The 20,262-nt window shown below is 38.0% G+C and overlaps 1 protein-coding gene across 2 annotated transcripts; it reads left to right on the top strand.

The window, feature by feature from the left end:
- Nucleotides 1–7,599: 7,599 nt before the first annotated feature.
- On the top strand, nucleotides 7,600–16,447 carry LOC106063347 (procathepsin L-like). Of its 2 annotated transcripts, none has more exons than XM_056043366.1 (7): nucleotides 7,600–7,758; nucleotides 10,803–11,030; nucleotides 12,450–12,723; nucleotides 13,096–13,196; nucleotides 13,320–13,424; nucleotides 13,515–13,681; nucleotides 16,186–16,447. In XM_056043366.1, exons 2-7 carry the CDS (start codon nucleotides 10,803–10,805, stop codon nucleotides 16,283–16,285), a joined length of 975 nt encoding a protein of 324 aa, XP_055899341.1. In that variant the 5' UTR covers nucleotides 7,600–7,758; the 3' UTR covers nucleotides 16,286–16,447. The 2 variants fall into 2 exon arrangements, with proteins under 2 accessions (XP_055899341.1, XP_055899342.1); XM_056043367.1 differs by lacking the exon at nucleotides 7,600–7,758 and adding an exon at nucleotides 9,768–9,907.
- Nucleotides 16,448–20,262: the final 3,815 nt, after the last annotated feature.

Genomic DNA, 20,262 nt, shown 5'->3' with positions numbered 1-20,262 from the left:
GCCAAGCAGCCTGTGAGTTTCTATCTGAACCATGCTTTGAGTGCAGAGACAAGACCCAAATAGCCCGCGCTCTGGCCTGGCCGTGAAATAGGTTTACCAGGCCTGATGAAGCTATTATAGCACAGTGCAGGACAGTTTACTCCACGTTGGTTTATGATTGACACGATTCAGATCAAACTTCGACTAACAGCCTTGGAGAGGAAGAGGTAACATTGTCTCATCTTTTCCACTGTTGAATTCCGTCTCGACAGGTCGGGAAAGTCTTAATTTTGGCCTGAATGGTGACATACGTGCATTGCCCACAACATCAAGGTTTCTGTTCAGGATAGACAGGACATCAGGCCATCACTAAATGGAGTTTGATGATGATCATGATGATAACTTGAAAGAAAATACGTTTGTCTTTTGTACAAAACAATGAGTCAGTAGAGGAGGGACTGTTTACAGTTATTGGTGGCCCTACGTTATATAACAACAACATTCTATTCAGTTGACCTTTTAAAAGAAAATGTTGCGTCCCTCAAATGTTCCTCGATTGTGCCCCAACCTCACTTCATGTCACATCACTTCTCTGTTATAGTTGTATTCTCTTCACTCTCTCTCTCTCTCTCTCTCTCTCTCTCTCTCTCTTATAAAATTCCAAGTCTCTTGAACTGTGTTAATGTTGTACACAAGACTTCAATACATTCTTTTTTTTTTTAATGGCTTCAAACTTTGAAACTTGACTCATACTAACTGACTAGGCGTGGACCGAAAGTTGAACAATGGTCTCGTCTGATGAAATAAAATGTCACAGTAACTTCTGCATTTATTTAGATCTAGATCTTAGTTAAAATACTTCACAAAAGTAATTTAAATCTGTAATAGAGATAGTCAAATAGCGAAGCCTGCCTTTAGTGAAGGGTTCAAGTCTAATCAGATCTTTTGATGTCAATTATACCCAAAGATTTCTATTAGGACTATCTGATCCAAACAAACGTGGACAAAAGTTTCTTTATTTTAAAAATAGGTAGATCTTTAGGTCTGAAGCACATTCGTTGGTCTGTTAGTGTGAGCTGTTAATGTGAGCTGTTAGTGTAAGCTGTTAGTGTGAGCAGCTAGTGTGAGCAGTTAGTGTGAGGTGTTAATGTGAGCTGTTAGTGTGAGCTGTTAGTGTGAGCAGTTAGTGTGAGCTGTTAATGTGAGCTGTTAATGTGAGCAGTTAGTGTGAGCAGTTAGTGTGAGCTGTTAATTTGAGCAGCTATTGTGAGCTGTTAATGTGAGCTGTTAGTGTTAGCAGCTAGTGTGAGCTGTTAGTGTTAGCAGCTAGTGTGAGATGTTAGTGTTAGCAGCTAGTGTGAGCTGTTAGTGTTAGCAGCTAGTGTGAGCTGTTAGTGTTAGCAGTTAGTGTGAGCTGTTAATGTGAGCTGTTAATTTGAGCAGCTATTGTGAGCTGTTAATGTGAGCTGTTAGTGTGAGCAGCTAGTGTGAGCTGTTAGTGTTAGCAGCTAGTGTGAGCTGTTAGTGTTAGCAGCTAGTGTGAGCTGTTAGTGTTAGCAGCTAGTGTAAGCTGTTAATGTGAGCAGTTAGTGTGAGCAGTTAGTGTGAGCTGTTAATTTGAGCAGCTATTGTGAGCTGTTAATGTGAGCTGTTAGTGTGAGCAGCTAGTGTGAGCTGTTAGTGTTAGCAGCTAGTGTGAGCTGTTAGTGTTAGCAGCTAGTGTGAGCTGTTAGTGTTAGCAGCTAGTGTGAGCTGTTAATGTGAGCAGTTAGTGTGAGCAGTTAGTGTGAGCTGTTAATTTGAGCAGCTATTGTGAGCTGTTAATGTGAGCTGTTAGTGTTAGCAGCTAGTGTGAGCTGTTAATGTGAGCAGTTAGTGTGAGCAGTTAGTGTGAGCTGTTAATTTGAGCAGCTATTGTGAGCTGTTAATGTGAGCTGTTAGTGTTAGCAGCTAGTGTGAGCTGTTAGTGTTAGCAGTTAGCGTGAGCAGTTAGTGTGAGCAGTTAGTGTGAGCTGTTAATTTGAGCAGCTATTGTGAGCTGTTAATGTGAGCTGTTAGTGTTAGCAGCTAGTGTGAGCTGTTAGTGTTAGCAGCTAGTGTGAGATGTTAGTGTTAGCAGCTAGTGTGAGCTGTTAGTGTTAGCAGCTAGTGTGAGCTGTTAGTGTTAGCAGTTAGTGTGAGCTGTTAATGTGAGCTGTTAATTTGAGCAGCTATTGTGAGCTGTTAATGTGAGCTGTTAGTGTGAGCAGCTAGTGTGAGCTGTTAGTGTTAGCAGCTAGTGTGAGCTGTTAGTGTTAGCAGCTAGTGTGAGCTATTAGTGTTAGCAGCTAGTGTGAGCTGTTAATGTGAGCAGTTAGTGTGAGCAGTTAGTGTGAGCTGTTAATTTGAGCAGCTATTGTGAGCTGTTAATGTGAGCTGTTAGTGTGAGCAGCTAGTGTGAGCTGTTAGTGTTAGCAGCTAGTGTGAGCTGTTAGTGTTAGCAGCTAGTGTGAGCTGTTAGTGTTAGCAGCTAGTGTGAGCTGTTAGTGTTAGCAGCTAGTGTGAGCTGTTAATGTGAGCAGTTAGTGTGAGCAGTTAGTGTGAGCTGTTAATTTGAGCAGCTATTGTGAGCTGTTAATGTGAGCTGTTAGTGTGAGCAGCTAGTGTGAGCTGTTAGTGTTAGCAGCTAGTGTGAGCTGTTAATGTGAGCTGTTAGTGTGAGCAGCTAGTGTGAGCTGTTAGTGTTAGCAGCTAGTGTGAGCTGTTAGTGTTAGCAGCTAGTGTGAGCTGTTAGTGTTAGCAGCTAGTGTGAGCTGTTAGTGTTAGCAGCTAGTGTGAGCTGTTAATGTGAGCAGTTAGTGTGAGCAGTTAGTGTGAGCTGTTAATTTGAGCAGCTATTGTGAGCTGTTTATGTGAGCTGTTAGTGTTAGCAGCTAGTGTGAGCTGTTAATGTGAGCAGTTAGTGTGAGCAGTTAGTGTGAGCTGTTAATTTGAGCAGCTATTGTGAGCTGTTAATGTGAGCTGTTAGTGTTAGCAGCTAGTGTGAGCTGTTAGTGTTAGCAGTTAGCGTGAGCAGTTAGTGTGAGCAGTTAGTGTGAGCTGTTAATTTGAGCAGCTATTGTGAGCTGTTAATGTGAGCTGTTAGTGTTAGCAGCTAGTGTGAGCTGTTAGTGTTAGCAGCTAGTGTGAGATGTTAGTCTTAGCAGCTAGTGTGAGCTGTTAGTGTTAGCAGCTAGTGTGAGCTGTTAGTGTTAGCAGTTAGTGTGAGCTGTTAATGTGAGCTGTTAATTTGAGCAGCTATTGTGAGCTGTTAATGTGAGCTGTTAGTGTGAGCAGCTAGTGTGAGCTGTTAGTGTTAGCAGCTAGTGTGAGCTGTTAGTGTTAGCAGCTAGTGTGAGCTGTTAGTGTTAGCAGCTAGTGTGAGCTGTTAATGTGAGCAGTTAGTGTGAGCAGTTAGTGTGAGCTGTTAATTTGAGCAGCTATTGTGAGCTGTTAATGTGAGCTGTTAGTGTGAGCAGCTAGTGTGAGCTGTTAGTGTTAGCAGCTAGTGTGAGCTGTTAGTGTTAGCAGCTAGTGTGAGCTGTTAGTGTTAGCAGCTAGTGTGAGCTGTTAGTGTTAGCAGCTAGTGTGAGCTGTTAATGTGAGCAGTTAGTGTGAGCAGCTAGTGTGAGCTGTTAATGTGAGCAGTTAGTGTGAGCAGTTAGTGTGAGCTGTTAATTTGAGCAGCTATTGTGAGCTGTTAATGTGAGCTGTTAATGTGAGCAGCTAGTGTGAGCTGTTAGTGTTAGCAGCTAGTGTGAGCTGTTAGTGTTAGCAGCTAGTGTGAGCTGTTAGTGTTAGCAGCTAGTGTGAGCTGTTAATGTGAGCAGTTAGTGTGAGCAGTTAGTGTGAGCTGTTAATTTGAGCAGCTATTGTGAGCTGTTAATGTGAGCTGTTAGTGTGAGCAGCTAGTGTGAGCTGTTTGTGTTAGCAGCTAGTGTGAGCTGTTAGTGTTAGCAGCTAGTGTGAGCTGTTAATGTGAGCAGTTAGTGTGAGCAGTTAGTGTGAGCTGTTAATTTGAGCAGCTATTGTGAGCTGTTAATGTGAGCTGTTAGTGTGAGCAGCTAGTGTGAGCTGTTAGTGTTAGCAGCTAGTGTGAGCTGTTAATGTGAGCTGTTAGTGTGAGCAGCTAGTGTGAGCTGTTAGTGTTAGCAGCTAGTGTGAGCTGTTAGTGTTAGCAGCTAGTGTGAGCTGTTAGTGTTAGCAGCTAGTGTGAGCTGTTAGTGTTAGCAGCTAGTGTGAGCTGTTAATGTGAGCAGTTAGTGTGAGCAGTTAGTGTGAGCTGTTAATTTGAGCAGCTATTGTGAGCTGTTAATGTGAGCTGTTAGTGTTAGCAGCTAGTGTGAGCTGTTAGTGTTAGCAGTTAGCGTGAGCAGTTAGTGTGAGCTGTTAGTGTGAGCTGTTAGAAGAGGATCACACCATCATTTAGTACTTTCTTTTCCAGGCAGAACAGATCATACTTTTTAAAATATGTCTATTGTTTCAATCCTGTCATCCATCCAAACATGAACAGCTTAACTAAACCTTTTTTTTTATCTCTCGATTTCTGAATGAACTTGATAATAAGTTTAATTTTGTTTATCAATACAACACCTCGTGCTACCTTCATCGTGCTACCTTCTCAGTTCTACAACTTTCTACCCACGAAATTCTCAGGTCACTTGAACCTATGTCTGCAGTCAATGTCCGATGTACACACGTGAATGCAGTCAATGTCAGATGTACACACGTGAATGCAGTCAATGTCAGATGTACACATGTGAATGCAGTCAATGTCAGATGTACACACGTGAATGCAGTCAATGTCAGATGTACACACGTGAATGCAGTCAATGTCCGATGTACACACGTGAATGCAGTCAATGTCCGATGTACACACGTGAATGCAGTCAATGTCCGATGTACACACGTGAGTGCAGTCAATGTCAGATGTACACACGTGAATGCTGTCAATGTCAGATGTACACACGTGAATGCAGTCAATGTCAGATGTACACACGTGAATGCTGTCAATGTCAGATGTACACACGTGAATGCAGTCAATGTCAGATGTACACACGTGAATGCAGTCAATGTCCGATGTACACACGTGAATGCAGTCAATGTCAGATGTACACACGTGAATGCAGTCAATGTCAGATGTACACACGTGAATGCAGTCAATGTCCGATGTACACACGTGAATGCAGTCAATGTCAGATGTACACACGTGAATGCAGTCAATGTCAGATGTACACACGTGAATGCAGTCAATGTCAGATGTACACATGTGAATGCAGTCAATGTCAGATGTACACACGTGAATGCAGTCAATGTCAGATGTACACATGTGAATGCAGTCAATGTCAGATGTACACACGTGAATGCAGTCAATGTCAGATGTACACACGTGAATGCAGTCAATGTCAGATGTACACATGTGAATGCAGTCAATGTCAGATGTACACACGTGAATGCAGTCAATGTCAGATGTACACACGTGAATGCAGTCAATGTCAGATGTACACATGTGAATGCAGTCAATGTCCGATGTACACATGTGAATGCAGTCAATGCAGACGTGATGTACATTACTTTTTAACCTATTCTCTAGACGTGATAATGTTTTAGTTCATTAGAATTCAAAACCCTAACCATAATTACAACTACCCAAGTGTGAGTGAAGAGAAACATATTTTTATTACCCTAAGATATTTCTACATCATTTGAAAGATCTTGTAGACATACTTTTACATAACTAACCAGTGAAGTGTATTTACTTTTGAAATCTACCAAGTTTTAATCATCTAGGCAATACGTAAGCAATAATTTTGGAACGAAATATTTGGTTCTAATTTATTTAATTTGATGACCCACAGAGATTTACAATGTAAATAGTAAAAGCTTAGTAATAAGGAGAGAGAGAGAGAGAGAAATATGAGAGAGATCTGTTGAGAGGGTGAGGGATGCGTATGTTAGGAATAAAATTATACATAAATATTGAATTCTAACTATGACAATGCAACTTTATTTTGGTACAACTTTTGTTCCATATTAATCTACGTACATCATTTGATAACACTTTCGTCCAATGTTACTACAGTTAATGTGATTTAATTGAAGGCTACTGCATAGGTCAGTGTAGATAGTCTTTATGTTTGTAAAGTCTGTGCAATTAACAACTAAAGGCTTCAAGTCCAAAGAACAGCCTAGAGACAAAGCGTGAAGTATTGACGCCCCGATGAATGTTGACATGTAATATACTAGCCTTACCCAGCCGTTGATTGACTTTTTCCCCTCCAAATGATCACAGTGTAGACTACTCATGTTGGTTCGGAAACCAATTCGAACAGAATTCTATCTCTCTTAATGGGTTTATTGCAAGCATTCCATTTAATAAACAGTATTTAGTGTGTTTCTCCATGGAGTAGTTCTGTACACACATGTCTTATCATCATTCAATGGACATCTCTGAGGAGAACGTTTAGTCTACTAATTGGACCTGATGGAAGGGATTGCTGAGGCTGGAGCCTCGCTGGAACAAGTGCAGAGGATTAGGTAGAGACACTCAATTGAAAAACAAAAAAAAACACGTTTCATTGTTAGGTCAGACGCCATTTTGCTCTCATTGGCATGGAGGAAAGGATTGTCAGCTGATGGCTTCTGAAAAAGATACCTGGAGAGCTCTTACGAACAGTGCTGGATAAGCAGCATTAGCTCTAGCTCCGCTTGCTTGGCCCCGCCCCCCCCCCTCGAAATTGTTAAAAGGATATTTTCAATCTATTTGAAGAAAGAGCAAAATGAAAAAAAAAATTGAATAACAAAAGGCCTGATATCTCTGATAGTTTAGTGTCTTAGCTTAATCCGGTCCTGCTCACGAATGTGGCGGGACACACTTTGGAGATCCAAAGAAGAGTTCTTGCAGAAGACAGGCGCAGATGACGACAAAAAAAAACCTAGTGTAAAGACGCCGCTGTCTGCATTAGATGTGTCAAATATACAACTGGATGTGTGTAGTCATATGAAACACTGGGTTTATCCTTAACCTTCGAAATAGAAGACAATGTCTTATTGTTGGATATACATCGTCGAATTTCTGGCTTATTTAAGACATGTCAGAATATCAACAAAACCTTTGGCCAATTGACTTTCTTAAGTTCTAAAAGAGCAGAACTAAATGGACTATTATCTAACGTAAATAGTATCTAACCGGAAACGACCACACTTTCAAAGGTGTACTGCATGGCATCATCCATGTTCATATTAGCAATGTTTCGTCAGGTGTGCAACTTCTATTATAATTTTAAACGATATATCTGTACATGACATTTGAGATAGTTATTCCGGCTTCGGTCTCAATTAAGTCTCTTATATGCAAATATATGTAATATTCATTTATATTTAAACTAATTTATTAATATTAATTTAATCAAATGTAATTATTAAAAAAATAGCTAATATTTAGATTTTAGGAAGGTCTCACACAAGACAGTAAAATAATCCTAAACGCTGGATTACATAGCCTTCCCTTTTCAGTTTTACAGTACCAGTGTAGTACCAATGTTTATAATTAGATGTATGTTTTCCTTGTGGTGTTAAAAAAGCAAACATAAAAAAAAACACAAGTGTAACTTAGATACTGTTATCTACACATGATTGTCACAATGTGATCACGTGGTCAACGCAGTTGTACATATAAACAAGCCAGAAACCTGGACGGTTGTCTTCTGCCACAACTTTCACAATTCTCCTCGAACCGTTGGACTTCAACAACAATCAACGGTAGGATTGTATTTTATTTAAAACTAGTCTATCATCAACAAGACTTGCATTGAGTAGATTAGCTCTAAGTAGATTAGCTCTAAGTAGATTAGCAGACTAGCACAAAGTAGATTACCACTAGATAGAGTAGCGCTAAAGTAGATTAGCACCTGATAAACTAGCACCAAGACTAGAATTAAGTAGATTAGCAATAAATAGACTGCCAACAGATTACTAGTATTAAGTAGATCAGCACGAGATAGACTAGTACGTAACTACGACAAATTAAACTAGTACCAGATAAACAAACATTACCGTAAGTAGATTAGCACGAGATAGACTAGGTACGTAACTACGACAAATTAAACTAGTACCAGATAAACAAACATTACCGTAAGTAGATTAGCACGAGATAGACTAGGTACGTAACTACGACAAATTAAACTAGTACCAGATAAACAAACATTACCGTAAGTAGATTAGCACGAGATAGACTAGGTACGTAACTACGACAAATTAAACTAGTACCAGATAAACAAACATTACCGTAAGTAGATTAGCACGAGATAGACTAGGTACGTAACTACGACAAATTAAACTAGTACCAGATAAACAAGCATTACCGTAAGTAGATTAGCACGAGATAGACTAGGTACGTAACTACGACAAATTAAACTAGTACCAGATAAACAAACATTACCGTAAGTAGATTAGCACGAGATAGACTAGGTACGTAACTACGACAAATTAAACTAGTACCAGATAAACAAACATTACCGTAAGTAGATTAGCACGAGATAGACTAGGTACGTAACTACGACAAATTAAACTAGTACCAGATAAACAAACATTACCGTAAGTAGATTAGCACGAGATAGACTAGGTACGTAACTACGACAAATTAAACTAGTACCAGATAAACAAACATTACCGTAAGTAGATTAGCACGAGATAGACTAGGTACGTAACTACGACAAATTAAACTAGTACCAGATAAACAAGCATTACCGTAAGTAGATTAGCACGAGATAGACTAGTACGTAACTACGACAAATTAAACTAGTACCAGATAAACAAACATTACCGTAAGTAGATTAGCACGAGATAGACTACTAGATACACTAGCACCAAATACTCCAAAAGTAAATATATTAGCATCCATCAGACTCTACACTAGCACCAACAAATGAAAAATGTAAAAAAAAAAGAAAAATAATAATAAAAGAAAAAAAAAAGAAAATAACATTAATATAATACAAGTTTTACAAAGTAAGGTAAATCACTATCATTAGTGTGTATAGAGACCTTTCAGTCAGATGTACACAGTCTCTGTGTTTAGAAGTGAAGTCTGAGAACTTTTCAATCGCTTTCAATTTAATCATCTATAAAAGCTTTCTTGTCGAAGTGTATTCTCTGTATCTGAGAGTACCAGGTTACAAAATTGGAATTTGTAAAAAAAAAATACAATCAACTAGATCTATGTTCTTTCACACACACACAAATATGCAATAATCTTTAACCGTCGTCCCAACACAAATTCAAACTGTTTTGGATAGTTCTATTCCACAAAAACACGTAGAATTCTGTAAGTCTCAGGCACTCTCGGGGTCTCCTTCAAAAATATATTTGAAGAAATCTTAATGTCCAGTAATAACATAGGCCTTACTTTGCAATCAAATGAAGCTCAGGTTGATCTCAGATTCAGATCCTATTAAGCTCAGGTTTAGCTCAGCTCATTGTGTCAACAGTAAGCTTGTTAGTTTATCAGATCAAAGACTTATGAGCTATACGAGGGACAACAGAACAGCGAAACTGAAAGTGTTCGAGTCATTGGGTTTTCGAGACTTCAAGGACGATGTAACGCACAATTCAATTGACCCTTGTGTCTGTCAGCTACTAATTGGAAGGAGAGGCACATTTCCTTCCTTCTTGGAATAAGTTTTCATTACTCTTTAAACTCTGTTCATTACACTTCCTAGTAAGAATAGCACTATATAAAGTGTAGCTCTAGATGGAAACTATATTACAAGCTTTACATCTAGGTTTTTTTTTTAAATTACCTTATCACATTTTTTTGTCTGTGTCTTTAAAGTTTTCGTTCGAACAATTTCGTTCGTAGAAAAAGTTTAAAGCTATTCAACGAAAGGAGATTGGAACTTGACCGACTGAAGTATGGATGTATAGCAATGTATAATGATATTTTAGAATGATGTCTTGAAGATGCTATTGATACATAATATCATGTCTTCAAGATGCCGACTTACAAGTACAAAATTAAAATACAATAATGAAATGTTTAGTTGTACCTCTGTGTTTTAACTGAAAAGTCTCTGACCTAGACAAACTATTTCGCAGCGATGTTGTTCGATGGAGATCTCAGACAAGGTCATCTAAAGGTCAAGTCACAGGGCGGTGGGCCACCTTTTTATCGGAACTAAAACTTCATTTTTTTTGCGAAATGTATTTTATTTTTTATTGTTTGCGTGATGGAGGGGTGGTAGGCTTGGACATTCAGGAGAGTGGAATGTCTGACCCTGCGTTAATTTAATGGTTTTCATTAATAATGATCACCATAAAATTGAAGATAATTTTATATTGTCTGGCAAGATCTCGATTTTAACGGGACTCTTATGAGAGTATCTGTAAGAAAATTGACTTGTATTCTAGGCAAGTATTTCAATAAAGGATAATAACCCCCGACACCAGCCTGCAAGCACGTATACAAATGTTGGGCCCACTACAGCACGAAATTGACTTGATGATAAGCTATTTATAGACATATAACCAATTCCATTGCTCGATTCAAACTTTCTATTTTAATTGGCGATTTTCATAATTAAGTTAATCACAGTAATTAGACCTTTGTTTACATTTAGGTAAAATAGATTATGTTATCATTGTTGTCAACTAAAATAAAAGGCTAACAAACCATTTGTTGAACAAACTGGAAAGCGTAAAATACAGATAAAAAATACATGTATAACTCTAGTTCTAGAAACATACACAAGGTTTGTTTACGTTTCCTATAGCTAGAAGCTGTTTAATTGTTTCTCTTTTGTCTCCAGATGTTCAAACTCACACTACTCGCACTAGCCCTCGCTGTGGCTTCAGCCAGCACTACAGCCAACTGGCTTATCTTTAAGTCCAAACACAACAAGACTTACAGTGGAGATGAAGACGTCATCAGGAGATACATCTGGGAGTCTAACCTGAAAGTGATTGAAGAACACAACGAGCGTTACGCCCAGGGACTGGAGACTTACTACCTGGGAGAGAACAAATACGCCGACATGGTCAGTTGATAGGGCAAGAAATATAAATAAAACACAATACACAAAAATGGTCAGCAGATAGGGCAATAAACATGAACAAAACACAATACACAAGCCTGAATAAACATAAATAAAACACAGTGCAAAAACATGGTCAGCAGATAGGGCAAGAAACATGAATAAAACACAGTGCAAAAAACATGGTCAGCAGATAGGGCAAGAAACATGAATAAAACACAGTGCAAAAAACATGGTCAGCAGATAGGGCAAGAAACATGAATAAAACACAGTGCAAAAAACATGGTCAGCAGATAGGGCAAGAAACATGAATAAAACACAGTACACACAGTGACGTGGACAACTTCTCGGGACTAGATTTTCACTTCTGTGTAGGAGTTAATGCGATGGATTTAAAACGACATGTTTGAAACTAGAAGATTGATATTTTAACTTTGCATTTGGGATTTTTATAATTAATGTAATCACAGTAATCAGCTCTTAAGTTACGGTTTCACTTTTTTAGATCCAGTTCATAGTCCAAGGGCATCTCTTAAACAATAAATTAAAGCAAGAAAGAACAAGAATAGAAAGCGAAAAGAAGTATGTAAAAAGCTATGTACCCCATTACACAATGTGTGCACCCCATTACACAATGTGTGCTGTTGCATTGAGCCGACGGTGAACGTCTGTTTAGTCTCTGGTCTCTGCTTACATTTTGTCTTTAGAATGACCGCAGCTTGATCTTGTCACTTCTCTTTGGTTTGAGTTCTAACGGAAAGTTGCTCTCAACATGAACTGTCCAGCCATTAGAAGTCAGTACATCACATGGTCATAAGGTCACATCGTTAGTTGATGACGTTATATTCATTTCTCTACTTTCGAAATAGTAATGAATCGAACCCAGAATGTTGAGAAATGTAGCTTGTTTCGTGTTTGACCAAACCTCTTACAGACCGCAGGGCATTACCGGGTTCGAACTCGGGCAAATTGAGTCGACACTACGAAGTGTATACCTTCCGACCAAGTAGCTTACCTTTGATGAACGAAAGTCAAGCGGTGATTTATCTTTGATTTCCTTATGTCCCAAAACCCAGTTGAGAGATATTTACAAAGGACATTACATTCTTTTTGATATATGTATTTTTATATGTGTACATGTGCATTGTTTAATTTTAAAGAGTTTACGCTAATAAAAGAAAACATGTAACATGTAATGGACTTCATTCACCAATCGTAAACAAACAACATTTAGTCGCTTGATAATATTGATAATACAACGTGATAGCCACTGTGTATTAAAATTAGATCGTAATTTGTATAGAAGAGATATAGAATCACGTGGCTAAATGTTGTTTGTTTACGATTGGTGAATGAGGTCCATTGGTTATATCTTTTTGAAAAAGTTCATCATTTTCTAATGTTTGTTCTATTTTCCAACAGACTCACGAAGAATTTGTGAGAACCATGAACGGTCTCCGTGTGAATAGACCACTGACCCCTGGAAACTTTGCTAGTGGATTGTTGAAGAATGCTCTACCCGACTCAGTGGACTGGAGAAAGGAGGGCTACGTCACTGACATTAAAGATCAGGGTCAGTGTGGTTCCTGCTGGGCTTTCTCTACCACTGGATCTCTGGAAGGTCAACACTTCAAGGCCACCAAGAAATTGGTCAGCCTGTCAGAATCCAACTTGGTCGACTGCTCAAAGAAGTTCGGTACGTACTTTGTTTATGTACAGATTGGACGGGCCTGAAGCTGACCTATCAAACTTCTATCACCATCATTCAACTGATATTTTTTCTTTAAAATATCAAGACTCTAGGAAATAATTAAATATGAATGTCTGTTAGAAGCTGAACTTTCAAACTTTGATAGAAATATTTTGCTAAGAACATCACAATTACTCTTAATGTACTTTTGTTAAAGACTTGTTTCAGTACAGGCATGGACTATTTAGTATTTATAGAAAAAAAAATAAAGCATTGTCTTCCAGACAGAAAGATTAGTTCAATAATTCTCCCGCTGCTGTGCTGTAGCGTTCTCCTGACTCAAAAAAATATTCTGTAAGTTTTAATTTACTTTTTCAGGTAACCAAGGCTGCAACGGCGGTCTGATGGACCAGGCCTTCCAATACGTCATTAAAAACAAGGGTATTGACACTGAACAGAGCTACCCCTACAAACCTGAGGTCAGCTTAAACTTTGTGAACTTCAATACGTTCGTTAGATGCAAACATTTTAAGTCATAACGTTAAAGACCAATCTAGTTCTATAGATATATCAATATATTCTTTTCGATTTCCAAAATGAAGGACCGTAAATGTACCTTCAAGGCAGCCAATGTTGGAGCTACTGAGAAATCTTTTAAAGACGTGACCAGTGGAAGTGAAGACGCATTGCAAGAAGCTGTTGCCACCGTGAGTAGTTGCTTTAACTATGGACTTAGATGATTGGTTTAATGTAGGGATGAGAACTTCAAACACTCAGCCTGATATTCCTGATTTCAGATTGGCCCAATCAGTGTCGCCATTGATGCCAGCCACAACTCTTTCCAGCTCTACTCTGGAGGTATCTATAACGAGAAAGCTTGCAGTACTAGTGAGCTAGATCACGGTGTTCTGGCTGTAGGATACGGCACTGAGAATAACAAAGACTTCTGGATCGTCAAGAACAGGTAACTCTCATACAAAGTGTTGTTTCTTAGCAGCCACCGAGAGAAACAGAAACGCTATTGTTTTTTTTTTCCTCTCTGTATGTCTGTCCGTCCGTTTTAGTCTGTCAAGCTGATAGGATAATACTATTCTGAAATGGTCACTCAATATAGTCCAAAAGGAAATAATTAGACTGTTTTATGTTATAATTAATGCATAAATATTTTATCCTTTGTCTAATAAATGGAAAAAAGTTACTAAGGAGGTGCGACTGTTACTTTGGGTCACCCGAAATAAAAAAGTATACATTTAAATTGCATTCAAACACTTAAATTATTTTTTGCAATTTGAGTTGATGAGAAAACATTTTCATTGTGTGATGAGTATTTACATCTAGTCTACTAGGTCCTCACTATTCATGTCATACAATGCACGACGATTAATGCTATAAGTTGGCATGTACAAACGTAGTTCAGTGTTCGGGAATGATCCAATGGGCGTAGAATGTTGACAAAGTACAAACACAAAAGTCTTTAACGTTATCTGTCGCATTGGTTTTGTCCGTTCCTGGCCAGACAGATAAATACATTCACATTTAGATAAACAAAAAAAGATAGACTGAACTTGGTCAGTAGGTAAAACGCGATAAAAACTGACCTCGGAAAATAAACAACGAAAGAAAGTATGGACAGTTTTGCTATATCATCCTGACCTGTGAGATTAGAAACGGGTTGAATTGGGTTATCTTATAGACAGCATAGGATTTGGCTATCACAATGATGGTCTAAATAAAAAACAAACTTTGATGAACTTATATTAAATGATACATCAATGCTGGTCTCTTGTTACGTCAAGTAGAAAGATCGGGAAAGAAAAGGAGTGTCTCAGTCTAAGTGGACCATTGGCCTGCCAACACTATCCCTTCGTATCGCCTGACTTTTAAAGACCCGTATCACTTTTATCTCTAAGTAGTCTAAGACATACACACACACACACACAAAGCTCATGTCTTAGATAAATGACTTTACTATGAGATAAAGAGATAAACGTCAGTGTGTGCAGCCACTTGGAAACAACATTTGTCACAAGCAAATATCAGCAAATAAAGGAGAATGACATGAATTGTACAAGTCCACTCTTTCCTCACAAACATGAGACATGCTTTTAGACTGATTCATTAGTGCATGTATATTGACACTTGAAAACCCAGGCCTTCCACTAAAACCCAGGCCTTCCATTAAAACACAGGTCTTCCACTAAAACCCAGGCCTTCCACTAAAGCACAGGTCTTCCACTAAAACACAGGCCTTCCACTAAAACCCAGGCCTTCCACTTAAACTCAGGTCTTCCACTAAAACCCAGGTCTTCCACTAAAACACAGGCCTTTCACTAAAACACAGCCCTTCCACTAAAACCCACCACTGAATAGAAGGGTCTGGATGCGCGATGGCTGACTGGTAAATCGCTTGGCTTCAGAAAACGGGTTTGAATTCTGGTGAAGACTAGGATTTTTAATTTCGGGATCTTCCCATTAATTTGGAAAAGGTGAAGGCTGTTGGTCGTTGTGCTGGCAACATAACACCCTCGTTAACCGTGGGCCATAGAAACAGATCATCTGCCCTTTAGACCGCATGGTCTGAGAACTTTACTTCATTTACTAGGAGGGTCTAAGAAAAAGATATATTTGGATGGCGAGCTCTCTCGTTCTCTCTCTCTCTCTCACACACACACACACACATACACACACCACACATACATACACTAAATAATGGGGGAAAATGGGTGGTTTCTCAGTTACATGTCAGGTTTAACATGTTACATGCTTTATGTCACCATTTGTAACAGAGAACAGCAACGTCTGAAAATACTTTCCTTGGAAGTTCTATGCTCTGTAGTAACACAAATAATCTAAACATATAATTCTCTACGTCGCCCAACCATGCGGGGCTGCACGCACGCACGCCGACTCTCTAACACTCGCCGAAAAAGTCATGGAAAGATAACTCTTTTATTTTCTGCAAGTCGGACTAGAATTACCCCACGTAAGGTTCGCGGCGACAGAGAGCGCGGCTCCGAAAAAAAGAGGAGGGGGGGGGAGAACAAGTAAGAGGTCTCTGTGGGACACCACGCACGCACGCCGACTCTCTAACCTCCTCGCTCTCCAGGCATGCGCACACAGTCGTTTGCCCAAACCCACCCCACTAACCAACCGCGGGTCGGTTCGTAATCTTAATTATCCTTAAGGAAATTTGTCTTACAATTTGTGCATCACACCAAACAAAACATTATAACTATAGAAAATCAAAATATACATTCCCACCAGACTGACTCATAATTTACTTGTGAAATGTTTATATGAAAGAGTTAAATTGTATTTAATGATCTAATCCATGTTACTCCAGTGTACACTTGATAAGACTTGTTTACTATGGTGGCATGGTCAAACAAATGCCTGTTGGTATAATCAAGTCTGTGCTGTACGGATCGGACTTTATGTTCTTACAGTATCACTGTTTCTCTGTTTCAGTTGGGGCAAATCCTGGGGAGAGGAAGGCTACATCCGTATGACCAGAAACAAGAACAACCAATGCGGTATTGCTACCATGGCCAGCTACCCAATTGTCTAAACGAGGACTTGCGGCCTGATTAACAGATCTAGTCAACTCTGACCTGGACACGAGTAACTAGGTCAAACATTGTTCCTGACCTATGCGTTACAACTGAAATGTTTACAAAATATGTTGATTGTTGTATTTTTATTCTATAAACGGTTTTTTAAATAACAAAAACGAACTTGTTTGACTCTTACTTGAAGCTGTAGATCTATGTGCAAATCTAAATAGAAAATAAAAAACCAATGCGAGTGTGTGTGTGTCATAAAAAGAGAAATGGAATAAAAGAACAACAGAGATGAAGAGAGAGACAAAAAAAAAAAAAAAACAAAGCCAAAGTATATTTTTAACTTCAACTCGAATTTAATGCTGAACAAATTGTAAACACACTATTTAAATTGTGCTGCTTTATTTGTGCATAATAAATTATAATATTGAAGTACAATCACATTCAAATAAACACACACACACATACAGAAACAAACAGAAATGTAAACTTGACCAGTCAAAGCTTACTTCTTGCACTACAACTGTGTAGACCTATCAATAAGAAAGATTTGGGCAAAAAGTAACGTTTCTTACAAAGTTCCAAGATCTTTTATGTATTCAGACTTCTGCTTACATTTAATTTTTCTGTTGTTTTTTTCCCCATGACAACAGAATAAAGTATATAGATTCACACACTTTACAAAATAACTATTACATTTGAATTAAAATCATAGCGTAAGTATGTTTCACCATTATAATACAAACTGAAATCAAATCACCCTCAATGAAAGGATTGTATAACAACACTAGTTTAAGTTAGATAGATAGATAGATGGATGGATAGATAGATAGATAGATAGATAGATAGATAGATAGATAGATAGATAGATAGATAGATAGATAGATAGATAGGTAGATGGATGGATGGATGGATGGATGGATGGATGGATGGAGAGATAGAGAGATAGATGGATAGATGGATAGATGGATGGATGGATGGATGGATGGATAGATAGATAGATAGATAGATAGATGAATGGATGGATGGATGGATGGATAGATAGATAGATAGATAGATAGATAGATAGATAGATAGATAGATAGATAGATAGATAGATAGATAGATAGATAGATAGATAGATAGATAGATAGATAGATAGATAGATAGATAGATAGATAGATAGGTCTACACTTGTAAGTTGAAGTGAAGTTTACTTTGACTTTGTTGTTTTTTTTAGTTCATTTGCTTTTCTTCATCTCTGTATTTCTTTCATTACATCTCTTCTTTTTTTTTTTGTTTGGACACAAGTGGCCAACTCTAGAGTCATCAGTAATACCAACATTACTTTCATTGTTTACCTTCTAAGCATCGGCCATTTCCTACTTCCTTTCGCCAGTCTCTGTCCTGTGCCTCATGGTGCACAATCTCGCACCTAATGACAGTGTGCAATGCAGGGTCACAACCCTGCCCCCTTCTTAAGACTGTCTCGAACAGAGTTTGCTGCACCACGGTTACAATGAAGCCGATCTACGTGAACAACAGTGGACTCTTCTGTCTTCTGTATTCCATAGGCAAGGACACATTTGTACTAATGCTCCTTCTCCCCTAGTTCTATTAGAGCATGGAATGGGTTGCCTCAGCCAGCCAGGAAAACCAGTGACTTGCAGAATTTAAGTCATTGGTTAACATGCATGACTAAATGCATGACGCATATGACGTAATCATCTTCCTTTTTTTTGAGTAACGTCTGTATTATATAAGATTCTGAAGACCATATTCTTTAATGACACGATAAGGACCTTCTCAGTCTCTTTGAAGCTTCGGCGCTCTTCTTTTTCGTCTCTAATTCACATGCTTGAGTAGATTAACACATGGACGTAAATATCTATAAGGATAAGACAATAAAATTGTTTTCACTCGAGATAATTCACTGGCAAAACCTGTAACATCACTGATCCCAAACTGTAACGCCACTTGCGTGAAGAAGGAAGAATTGCTGAGTGGAAGACATCGTTCGACCAGAGCGCAAGCTTTCAACTCATGTCTGTCACGTGATCGATATTCGCTTTGTGTGATTGAAGGAAATTATATATTGAGTGAATTGGACTTGCTGTGCATGCGTGCGTATGTGTGTGTGTGTATTCTCACACTGGCGGATCCAGAACTTTTGAGTGGGGGGGGGGCGATTTTTTTCCAAACAATAACCCTAATGCCCAGTAAACCCTAACCCTATGCATAAACGTGCGTAAATATATATATATATATATATATATATATATATATATATATATATATATATATATATATATATATATATGTATATATATATATAGATAGATAGATAGATAGATAGACAGATATGAGAATTTTTAAAAAGCAGCATTTCTCAACCTTCGGTGAAAAACAAAACAACTGGGGCAGCGCTATAAGGTTTTCAAGTGGGGTTTTCTTGCTTTTTTCACTGCAGAAAAGTATTCTCCTGATATTTACAGCTCATTATTCATCAATAGAGTTCGGGGAGAAGCCCCGCCGCCAAAAGCGTTTTCTTGCATTCTTCACTGTAGAAACGCATTCTCCTGACATTTACAACTCATTATTTATCAATGGAGTTCGGGGCGAAGCCCCGACGACAAAAGCGTTTTCTTGCTTTTTTCACTGCAGAAAAGTATTCTCCTGACATTTACAGCTCATTATTCATCAATGGAGTTCGGGGCGAAGCCCCGACGCCAAAAGCGTTTTCTTGTATCCTTCACTGTAGAAACGCATTCTCCTGACATCTACAACTCATTATTCATCAATGGAGTTCGGGGCGAAGCCCCGCCTCCAAAAGAGTTTTTTTGCATACTTCACAGAAGAAACGTATTCTCCTGACCTAAAACTCATTATTCATACTATTAAAAAAGGACCTTTTGAATAATGTTATACTTGAAAAATATTCTAATATGAATTTATAGGCCCTTAATACATTGCAAAAAAATCCGATTTGTTCCTTGAAAAGATAAGATACCCCACATATTTAGATTTTGGCTTTGAGGATCTTCGCCGCAAAAAAAATTATTCGATAAATAATATTCAATAAAATCAAAGTATAAATTGTGAGTTATAGTCCCAAATTTATTTAACTAGAAAAATATCAGATTGAGTAAAGGTTAGAAAAAGGCGACTATGAAAAAATGATTTGGGTTTAGAACTCATCTCAATCGTGACTCCATAGACATATATATATAGACTGGACGATAAAGAACACATTATTATCGGAAATATTTGGGAAAAGATAAGTTTGTAGATCCACATCACAAACCTATATATATTTGCCTATGTCTATGATTTTGAAACAAAGACAAAATATTGGAATATGGCAGTTTTGTACTTTTTCAAAACTAAAGATCAAAGGTATATATTGGCTGAAATGTTAGTCCTAGAATTTATAGCTCAATCGCCGCCATTTTTTTTCACATAGATATAGTACATAAAACATATTGACTCCCCCCAAATAAAAATAACTTCCTACTGCCAGTCTATATTTATTTATGTCTATGCGTGACTCTTATACTGAAAAATTTCGTTTGAATTCTAATTTTTTGAATGCAAAGTCTTTCTTAAAATAGTTATGATAAATTCATGTGAAATTACATAAACTCTGTCTGGAAATGGGAGGGGCGGTAGAGTGAAAACGATTAATCCTCGCTCCTTTAATAATTTCTGCTAAAGATTGCATTTGGCATTAAAGAATAGGGGTGTGGCGACTCGATATAAGAATTTAATTTATAGTATATATAAATTATATTAGTGACAGATATTTTTGTTTTGTAATTTCCTAACTGTAATACAAAAAGAAAAAGTATTGGTTTGTCCGATGGGGGAATGGCGATTGCATGAATCGCCCCTCCCACCTGGTACAACCCTTTTTCATTTAAATTTTACTAATGATAAAATTTGAGATTATAGTGTGGTACGTCATAATATACAATGAGTTCACATATCAATATGTAGTTTATATTAT

The sequence above is a fragment of the Biomphalaria glabrata genome, chromosome 10 (genome assembly GCF_947242115.1).
Source record: "Biomphalaria glabrata chromosome 10, xgBioGlab47.1, whole genome shotgun sequence".
NCBI classification, from domain to species: Eukaryota; Metazoa; Mollusca; class Gastropoda; family Planorbidae; genus Biomphalaria; species Biomphalaria glabrata.
This window is presented reverse-complemented; position numbering and strand designations above follow the sequence as displayed.